The sequence below is a fragment of the Dioscorea cayenensis genome, chromosome 7 (genome assembly GCF_009730915.1).
Source record: "Dioscorea cayenensis subsp. rotundata cultivar TDr96_F1 chromosome 7, TDr96_F1_v2_PseudoChromosome.rev07_lg8_w22 25.fasta, whole genome shotgun sequence".
Classification (NCBI taxonomy): Eukaryota; Viridiplantae; Streptophyta; class Magnoliopsida; order Dioscoreales; family Dioscoreaceae; genus Dioscorea; species Dioscorea cayenensis.
Window position 1 is genome coordinate 26,550,634 of NC_052477.1, and position 10,164 is coordinate 26,560,797.

At 32.3% G+C, this 10,164-nt stretch overlaps 1 protein-coding gene across 2 annotated transcripts; it reads right to left on the bottom strand.

Annotated features, from left to right (window-relative positions):
- Positions 1-4,954: 4,954 nt before the first annotated feature.
- On the bottom strand, positions 4,955-8,736 carry LOC120264751 (protein ETHYLENE-INSENSITIVE 3-like 1a). Of its 2 annotated transcripts, XM_039272575.1 has the most exons (3): positions 8,458-8,736; positions 5,608-7,261; positions 4,955-5,505 (listed from the first exon to the last, which is right to left on the bottom strand). In XM_039272575.1, the coding sequence occupies exons 2-3, from the start codon at positions 7,174-7,176 to the stop codon at positions 5,245-5,247; spliced, it is 1,830 nt and encodes a 609-aa protein (XP_039128509.1). In that variant the 5' UTR covers positions 7,177-7,261; positions 8,458-8,736; the 3' UTR covers positions 4,955-5,244. The 2 variants fall into 2 exon arrangements, with proteins under 2 accessions (XP_039128509.1, XP_039128508.1); XM_039272574.1 differs by having other exon boundaries at positions 4,955-7,261; positions 8,458-8,735.
- Positions 8,737-10,164: the final 1,428 nt, after the last annotated feature.

Below are 10,164 nucleotides of genomic sequence, written 5' to 3' on the forward strand. Positions count from 1 at the left end.
TATAACTCCAGATGTGGGGTTAGCATCACTAACCCTACTTCTGGGGTTAGTAATGAAACAACAGCCGTTAGATCACCATCTAACGGTTGTTGTGGTGACGTCCCCAGAAAACATATTGTCATATATATATATATATATATATATATATATAGTTATATTATATTTTCGGGCCCTTAATATATATATATATATATATAGGACCGGTAATCTAGAGACGTCCCATAACAACCATTAGATCATCATCTAGATTGTTGTTTTATTATAATTATAACCCCAGATGTGGGGTTAGCATGACTAATCCTACTTCCGGGGTTAGTAATCAAATAACCGTTAGATCACCATCTAATAGCTGCTGTGGAGACGTCCCCAGAAAACATATTATCATATATATAGCTATATTATATTTTTGGGATATTAACTTACTAGTTAAAATCTAGTGACGTTTGATGGCAGTTGTTAAATTACGATCTAACTACTTCTATTTGTAGAGATGATGTGCATAATTTAATCACTGCTAGTTACTATGTTACATGGTCAGATATTATTAAGCACTGTGATATATTGTTAACCCATGTTATGTACTATACACAAATAGATAGTGGTCATTAGATGATTTTAAATCTATAGATGTCCCAAAAAGACAAGTGCTCATATATATATATATATATATATATATATATATATATATATATATAGCGATGCTGTTTTTACCGAATAGATTTCAGAATATAATTTCCAAATGAGGTGGATGCCAACTTGTCATCCACATTATCATCCATATCATTATTTTTTATATAAACTTCAAAACCGTAAAAATCCTTAAATTCTTAAAATTTAAAAAAAATAAATATAAACCATATCTAAAATCCTAAATCCAAATACTACAAAATCTAAAATCCTAAAACTTAAGCCCTAAACCTTAAACAATAAACCACGGGGTTTGTGATTTACACTTGGGTTTAGAGAGGTAGTTTTAGGTTTATTATTTATGATTGAAATGGTTAAATTTTGGATTTAGATAATATAGAGAAATTATTTTTTAAAAAAAAAAAAGAAAAAAAGAAAAGATAAGGATAGAATGACATGATACTGACTTGGATGCCAACCTGGCATCCACGTCATTTGGAAAATCTATTTGAAAAATTTATTCCGTAAAAATATCATTATTCATATATGTATGTATGTATATATATATATATATATATAGTGTGATAATGAAATTTGGATTATTGTTTCTTTTGTCATAAAAAAAAAAAAGAAAATGTTCATTTTATAGGGAATTACCCGGATTTAATATTGTTTCCCCTTTTATATATCATGGTAGTTGATGTAACTAGTTAAGTAGGACATTTAAGTCAAACACTAAAAAAATGAACAAATATAATATTTGTTATGAACGCTTAATTTTGCAGATTAGTTGCCATTCATTTAAAAATTTTGGAGCTACAAGCTTATCCATATGTGGAAAAAATAATATCTATTATTTATTATAGAAGAATATTTGTATAATTTCGTATTTCAAAGTTGCCCGAGAAATAACAGCTCATTAAAACAACTTAAAAGCTTCGGTAATGAGCTACCATCCATCACATACTCCTGAAAAATGAAGCTCATGTCTTTGATAGAAAAAAAAAAAATTGTCATCATTCATTATTAAAAAAATCATAAAATTGTGAGATAAATGGCAACTTATTAAAATTAAACAAATATATTTTCCTAATGAGTTACCATGGATCGGATCACACAACCTTAGATATTATTCTATATTACTTCGAAAATGTCTATTACTTTAATAATTTTTTTATTAACCATGGTTACTCTCTAATATAATTAATATATAATTCTACTTTTATATATTAGAATTAAATTTTCCTATTGTGTGTTGTGTTAAAATTTCTTATATACTCAATAAATTTAAAACAGATCAACCTTGTATAATAACTTACTATAATTTGTTGGTCAAAATAATACTAAAAGCTTTGAGTAAAAACTATTTTCATTATTAAAATATATCAAAATGTTTTCGATAATTATAATATTTTAGTAAAATTTATTTTCAATTAACTTATTTGATAGCAATGGTAGAAAAGCAAATTATTTTGAATTTTTTTGTGGTATATAACTACACAAGAGGCCCAGCCCAAAGAAGAAGCTTAACTCCATTGCTCAACAACCAGCCCAATCCATTCTGCAAACATTAGTGAACATTTTTAGTCTGAGAGTTTATTTTTATTAATTAAAATATTATATTTGTTCAATACTTTATTCTAAAATCTAAAAATAAAAATCATGTTTAATGAACAATATTTTCATAAATAAAAAAATAGCTTGAATTATTTCCTGAACATTACCATTCTTTTTTTTTTTTATTTATGTATCTATTTGTGTAATCTTCACATTCATCACTGAGTGATGTTACATGATTTTATTAGTCTTTTAAGTACATTCATCTGTTTTTATGTAATTTTGTTATTGTATTTTTTATATTGAAAATTTGTTATTTTAGGTTTAAATTGGTATGCTATTTTATAAATTTTTTCAATTAAAATTGTAGTTTATTTAAAATAAAAAAAATTAAATAAATAAAACTTGCAATTAACTTAGTCTATGTTGTACACATATATGGCCAACATTAAGTTACACTAAGGGTTAAATAATTCATCACCATGCAAAGAGTCGGAGGTTCAATTCCCACCAATACATGATAAGCAATGCCCCCTGTGTGCACGAACAGTGTGGGGTTCTCCATACATATGATAAAAGCACATGATATATACACAAATCACAAATGAATGTGACGTTAGGTTATCTATAAAAATCATTGTAATTTATATATTGATGGAAAGAGCCATCTTGATTTATTGAATCTCATTTTGAAGGTATTATCAAGCTTCAATTACACTTTCAATTAGTAGCAGCCAGCGAGACGTGAGTAAGCAACACTACTTGATGTTATATATGGATTGAGATATGAGACTAGGCTTAGCATGATTGGACCAAGAGCTTTCAAAGGACAAGGTCATGTCCTCCAAATGAGGGAATGACCAGTGTGACAGGTTTTCTTTTCTTTTTTCTTTTTTTCTTTATATATATATATATATATATCTTGATAAAATGGAATTCCCTTAAATAGACATTTCACCCATTATTGCTTTTTAAAGGAAAAAAAAAACTTCCTTAAAAATATAAGTTTAGGATATTTATCAGTGAATGTGCATTTTTTTTTAACTCGTCTATACAGATTTAATTTTTTAAATTAAAAAATAGTCTAAAATTAAAATAAAAAATCATTTAATCTTGCTGCCCAAAATGGATAGAGACATAGATTACTCATAATAATTTTACTCTAAATAAATCCATTAATTCTTAGCCTGGGTTATCACAGCATAATAAGTTATGAATTTTTCTCAATTTGTTTGATATTCAAATTCTACTTTTTTCAGCTCAATCATACTATCATACTCTTAGTAGACTAAGTGAATTGTTGTAGCTTTCTCTCAATTCATTTGTGTCCATGTTTTTTTTTATACTTTTCTTTTTTACCATTTTTTATTTAATAAACTTGGTTTATTATATATATATATATATAAAATCATCCCTACAATTAAAGTATTTGATATTTTTTTCAATCTTAACTATGGTTTATTCAAAATTTTCAAAAATAAATAAATAACTAAATAAGAGAAAAGGGACAAACAAAATCTACCAAACTCTCACACTCCCCATGACAAAAAAAATTAATGAATATAACAATATATCAATTTCTACTCCTATTTTCCATATATATATAAAGTATATATGAAGTATGCAAATTTGTAAATAAGGCAGATAGTTAGATGGGGTGAGTGTAGCAATGGGGCCTAGTGGTACACAAAGGATGGAGGAGCAACAAGTTGTTGCCTTTGTTGGTTGAGAAGGTCTCTCTTCCTCTCCACATCAAAGTTAGGTTTGCGTAGAGAATCTTTCATTCTTTTGCCTTCTCCAATCACTGCTCTCCATCCCTCCCTCCCCCCAACCTTTTGTTCTTATCCTTTTCATTTCCTCCTATTTTTAACATCCATTCTAAAAATATTTTTAATCCTATAAATATTGTATACATATATTTATATAAATAATGTTGTAATTGTCAAAGTCTAAGTTTAATAGGATAATAAAAATTAAGGGCTACACAAAATTTAATATTCTAATCAATATGCAATTATTATTATTATTATTATTAAGCATCATAGCAAAATAGAAAGTTTATGCAAAGTAGGTGAATGATGCCTCCACTAAGCATAGAATATAACATCTAAATCAATACAAATTGAAGCACATGTTCTTTTACCATATATTATTTCAACCATTGACTCCACCCACCCTTTCGTTACTTCTTCACAAAAACAAACACAAAGCACCAATATTTCCTAAAAGCTATGACTAAATATTTAAAGCATTCAAAACAAGTCTGTCTTTATCTCTTTCTTAAACCATTCACATTTGTTACTTTAGAAAAGTAAATATTAATATCTTAGTAAATATATATATACATATATATATATATATATATATATATGCATATAAAAAAACAAAAAAAGAGTAATACAAAAGAGATTAACAAGGTGTCCCACAAGCCCATACAGACAACATACTTCGGAGTGTGATGCATGAGATCTTTTGTTGCTAGTTATGTAAAGTCTACATCTTTGATGTTGATGAGGTGAGACTATGTGAGAGCATTATTAGGATCCATCCGCCATGGATTTCCACCAAGCTCTAGCCCACCATGTGAAGTGTGTGTGTGCTTGTAGTTGTGGGGCTCTCTTCTAGTCCTTATCCTGAATGTGAAGAGAGAGAGGCCCCACTAGTATGAAGTATGGCATGGGGTGAGATACTGAGATGAAGATGACATGCCCGTGAGCCATTGATGTAAAATCATCATCAAAGCATGAGAGAAGTTTTTCAACAAGAAAAAGAGAAACAAAGTTGATAAAAATGTACACTAGAAACAAAATCCAAAATACTGTTCTTCAATCCCCCCCACAGAGAGATTAATTAAGTTTACAACACCAACAACCAACCAACCAACCAACCCACCCACCTATGAACAAATTTCAATGTGGGAGTGAAGTTTTGAGCTTTTGATCAATTCTCCCCCACAGAGAAATAGCAGATACTTCAAATCAGTTCTTGTTCTAAAAGAAAAACAAAACTATAGAACTAGTTTGCAGAAATATTAATTATCCATCACCTGGTAATACTACACTATAGGGAAGTTGTTTCTGCAATCCTGATTTTGTATTCCATTTGGGCATAACATGAATGGAACACTAAGAACAAGATGCATTTGATCCAGGTTTTTATTGAGGGTATCAGAAGCCCCAGCCAGGGACATCCTGCTTTCGGCAGAGAATCTCCGATCTGCCTGTTATACGCCTCTGCAAAGTCAATCGCTGACAGGTTGAAAGGCGAGCTGAATCTGAATTCTCCATTCATGTCGTTGGGTTGATCGAATGGTTGCGGAAACTGGATATCATCACAAGCAAACAGATTAGTAGACTGCATAGTGTTGCTGCTGTTGTTGTTCGGTTCCTGATAGGTGTTGCCGCCATAGAAGTGATTGTCTACCTGGTTTGGGCTCCTGTTTGGATTAATATTCGTCTCGTAGAGACTCATGAGTTCATTGATTGACTTCTGCCCGTCCAATGGAATCCCCAGATCAGCAATGTTGATAGGATTGACACTGGAACCAGCTGCATTCGGCTTCGGCTGAGCATACTGCATGGAGAACACTGAAGACTTGTTGTCGGACATCGGGAAACCAGCTATCGGGACTCCAGAAGGAAAGTTGTTCCTAAACTTGCAAACATAGTGATGATTGTTCCTCGCATTCCTGTCAAAAAATCCATAACGATAATCATGATGGGGGCAACGCTCATTCTCACAAGTAAAGATGTTTCCATTCATCCCAATCTCCGGTTCTGCAGGAGCATTCCTTTTCTGGATGAATTCAATGTTGTTCTCTTCCTTAACAACATTGGGAGCAACCAAGTTGAAGGAAGGAGAATCAAGAGGCTTGTGAACGATCAGATCATCATTCTTCTCATCATCAACACCATCGACATCGTATTCACTGCAGCTGCCACTGAAAGATATAGCACCATTGATTGCACTGCAAGACGACGGAGGAGGGCAAGCATCAGGATGAAGCTGCAAATATAGTGTCTCCTCTTGTTTGAGCACAGCTAACCAAGTTGCGCTCTCCTTCGCCGTCATCTTGTCTTGCAGGCACTTAGACTGCCGGACAAGCCGGCGAATCTTCTCAATATCAGGAGACATATGCTTGATCACAGCAGTAAGCACGCTCACCTTCCACGCCTTCTTAAGATCATGTGGTTTCTTGTAAGGTGGCGGAGCTTGTTCTTTTGTGAAGCCGAGTTGAGGCCACCAGTCCTCCTGACCGTTGGGCCACCATGGCGGTGCAACGCCCTTTTCCAGAGGAAACCTCCTCTGAGGAGGATCACAATGTTGCATCAAAGCAGACAGAAGAGACCCCAGTGTAGTGTCCTGCAGCTCTTGCAATGAATGAGGGCTCAACGACCCAGAATTCATCTCATTGTTAACACCAGGGATCGCATTATCAGCTTGGTACTTTGCAATGGCAGCAGGACCGTTTCTATCAAACCGAACCTTTTCTTTCCACCAACCTCGCAGATTATCAGATGCACCACTCACAGGCTTACCCTTCTCTGGGATAATCCCGTAAACAAATCCTTGAGCTTTGCAAACTTCCATCATCTTCAACATGTACTTGAGAATACCATCTTGTGCTCGTGACATCTTTTTCCTCCGCGCTTGCTCTTGTGATTGCCGTTGCTTTGCTGCATCACCCTGCTCTTTGCTTTTGTTCTGTTGTTGTTCCTTCAGGCGTCTCAGACGCATCCTGTCTTTCCACATACGGCGTTCAAGCTCATCAACATCTATGTCTTCGTCACTATCATCGTCAGCCATGGCTTCGGGGAAGTTCTCCGGCGGAGGGTCCACAAGATCACCCTCTCCTAGAGCAGCATCTGCAGCAGTGGCATTTGGTGGAACAAGAGAACCAAAGCAGAAATTTTTCTCATTGTTGGAAGGTAGGAATTGCATGAAATCAAGGTTCCCAGAGAATTGAAATTGCTCAACGCTCAATCCACCCATCTTCAAAAAAAAAACTCAAATGGATCTGTTCTATATCACAGCAAACACAAACAGGACTGAAGAACTTGACTACTTTTTTTTTCACCTGCAATATAATAAAAAAGAAGAACATTTAAAAGAAGTTCAATTCCAGTTATCTATCATCAGTTATCACAGGAAAATTGTGTGAAATGAAGTGTGGAATCAAAAAAGAAACTTTTATTCACAGAAAAGAAACAATAAATAATGAAAGCTAACCATATTTATCAGAACACGAGATAAGAACAAGGATTTTTTTTTTTTCTTCCTCTTTAGCATGAATAGATCATAGATGTGGAAAGTAAAATGGACATCTTTCCAACAGATGAAAACCACATAAGGATATTTCATTAAATAACAAGAGAAGAAGACCAAATTTTCCTTCTAATGGAAAAGTAGGAGTCAATATCATCAAGCCAGCTCATAGTTTATCACGGGTAAGGATTGAAGCAGAAAGATCAAATGAAACATGTATATATATATATATAAATCATGTTACCAGATCAAATGAAAGAAAACTAGCTTTTTTATTCAGCTTAGCTTGTTTCTTCTGAGAAACAGCTTTTCTGCCCACCAAATCCAGCACAATCAGCAAAACAAAGACTAACAGAAAAATGATAGCCTTGGGAAAATCAAAAACTCAACAGGACAGTGTCAGAAAAATTAAAATCTTGGCAAACCAAAATAATTCAGACATCCACCGGATCAGACCCCACAACAAAATTGGCAGAGAAACAGCAAGAAAAATCAGATTTTTCCTCCATCAATCATCAGAAAACACAACTTACTAAGGAATCTCTTTCAATCCCAGATCTCAAGTGGAAAAGAGAAGAAATCAGGCTCAATCAACAAGAAATGAGCAGAATACTTTCAAATCAAAGACGTTAAGTGTAAAGGGAAAAAGATAAGGAATGAATAAAAAATTTAAACAAACAAACAGTCACCGACGCCACAAGAACTCCCAGTTGCAACGCGTATATCCGATTGAAGATTGAATCAACACACACCAAAAGAACAAAAGAAAAATCAAAACTTTGACCACTTGAGCAGAAAAAAAAAACTCAACAAAAATCCAATCTTTCCACTCTCGAAACTTTCCAGCAGAACCGAACGAGAAGAAACCGAGCAAAAGACCCCATCTTTTGCTCAAAAACGGAGTAGAAACAAAGGCAAAGGCCACACAAATATCAAAACCAACCAAAGGAACTCCAAAACCACCACACAAACTTACATATCAACAATTAAAAAGAACAAGAAAAATACCAGATAAAGAAGAACCAGAGATACAAGCAAGACACCCTTCTTCAAAGCATCAGGAACACACTAACACCATTAGAACTCCATCTATCTCCAAGCCGTGGTCCAAAAGACAGGGAGGAAGAGCAAGAGATACACGCAACAAGGTCGCCAGCTTACTCTCTCTCTCTCTCTCTCTCTAAGTTGAACGAACCTCCAGGGAAGGTGGATTGATGGTGGTGGAGGTGATGGTGGTGGGGATGAAGCGAAGATGTGAGAGGCTTTTGGCGTGGGGTGGTAAAACTAAAAGAAAAGAAGGTCCAAGGTACCAAAAGCGAAATATAAAGAATATGAGGGGCCAAACTGATTAATTATTAATATTTTTTTAACCGCGTTTAATTTAATATAAGTCTCATTGTCACGTGGGATCCTCATCCGAACGTGCGCGTCTTCTTCACTGCCTTCCTCGAACCACAATATGGTTTTACCATTTTACCCTTCACAACCCCTCTCTCATGCCTTGCCGCTCCTCTTTAATTACTTTCTTTAAATAAATAAATGAAAATTAATACCGAATAGTTGTACTTAATTAATGAAATTTATTTTTATTATTAATTTCCATTAATTGTTCCAAATTAATATTTTGTGTGTTCGTTGGTAGGAAGAGTTGCCTTCATATATACTGATATTTTGTTTAATAAATTGGTATTATACTCCCTATCCCCTGTCCTTTTTATTAAAAAAATTAGTTAAAATTAATTTATATTTTAAATTTTATAAAAAATATATATTAAATTTCTAATATTTTTTTAATAAAATATGTAATTGAATATAAGTTATTAAATATTATAAAAATATATTAAATATAAGAATAAAATTTTAAAAAAATATAATATTTAATATTTCATAAATTTTCTAAATAGACAAATAAAAAACTAAAAAACATCTAAAATAGGACAAATAAAAAAAAATAAGGAGTGTTCATTTATATTAAATCAGTATTATTTTTCATTAATGAAAAATTGTGGACCGAAAATATTAATAAATAATTTGTCGTGTATATTTAATTCAACTATGAAATAAATACGAGAAAATTTTTTGTCATATTTCTTTGATTTGTCATGTTATTGTTTAACAAAAAAATACTTAAATAAATGAATGGTCATACCATGACCGAGTTTTTCTAAACAATTATAAAAAAATAGTCAGTTCTTATCCTTAAGACAAAAAAATTAAGCTCACCGTTAGAACTACCAATTTAAGTTTATTTTCATAGATTATAAATATCTACTTAGAACATTTAGGTGTGGATAAGCATCCCATTTACTTAAAAGGGTTATAAGGGAAACAACGAAATACCCATCGGTATTATATATATATATATATATATATATATATATATATATATATTCACTTGTTAACTCTCTTATATAAATTACGGATAAACAAATGCCTCTTACATTTTTGTCGGCAAATATAAATCAAGACCCATAAATTTTCATATTATTATGATTTATACCTATAACCCAGGAATGAGGTGATTTACTGGGTAGGTGGCATGAACCCAGCTAATTTATCGGGTCTATTCACCATTTTATTCCATCAACATTAGCTAATTTACATATTTATTAAATATTGTATGTACTAAACATGTATTTAATATTTTTTAAAATATATATTATATTAATTATTCAACAAAAATACAAAAAAAAAAGGGAAAAATAAAGATTAATT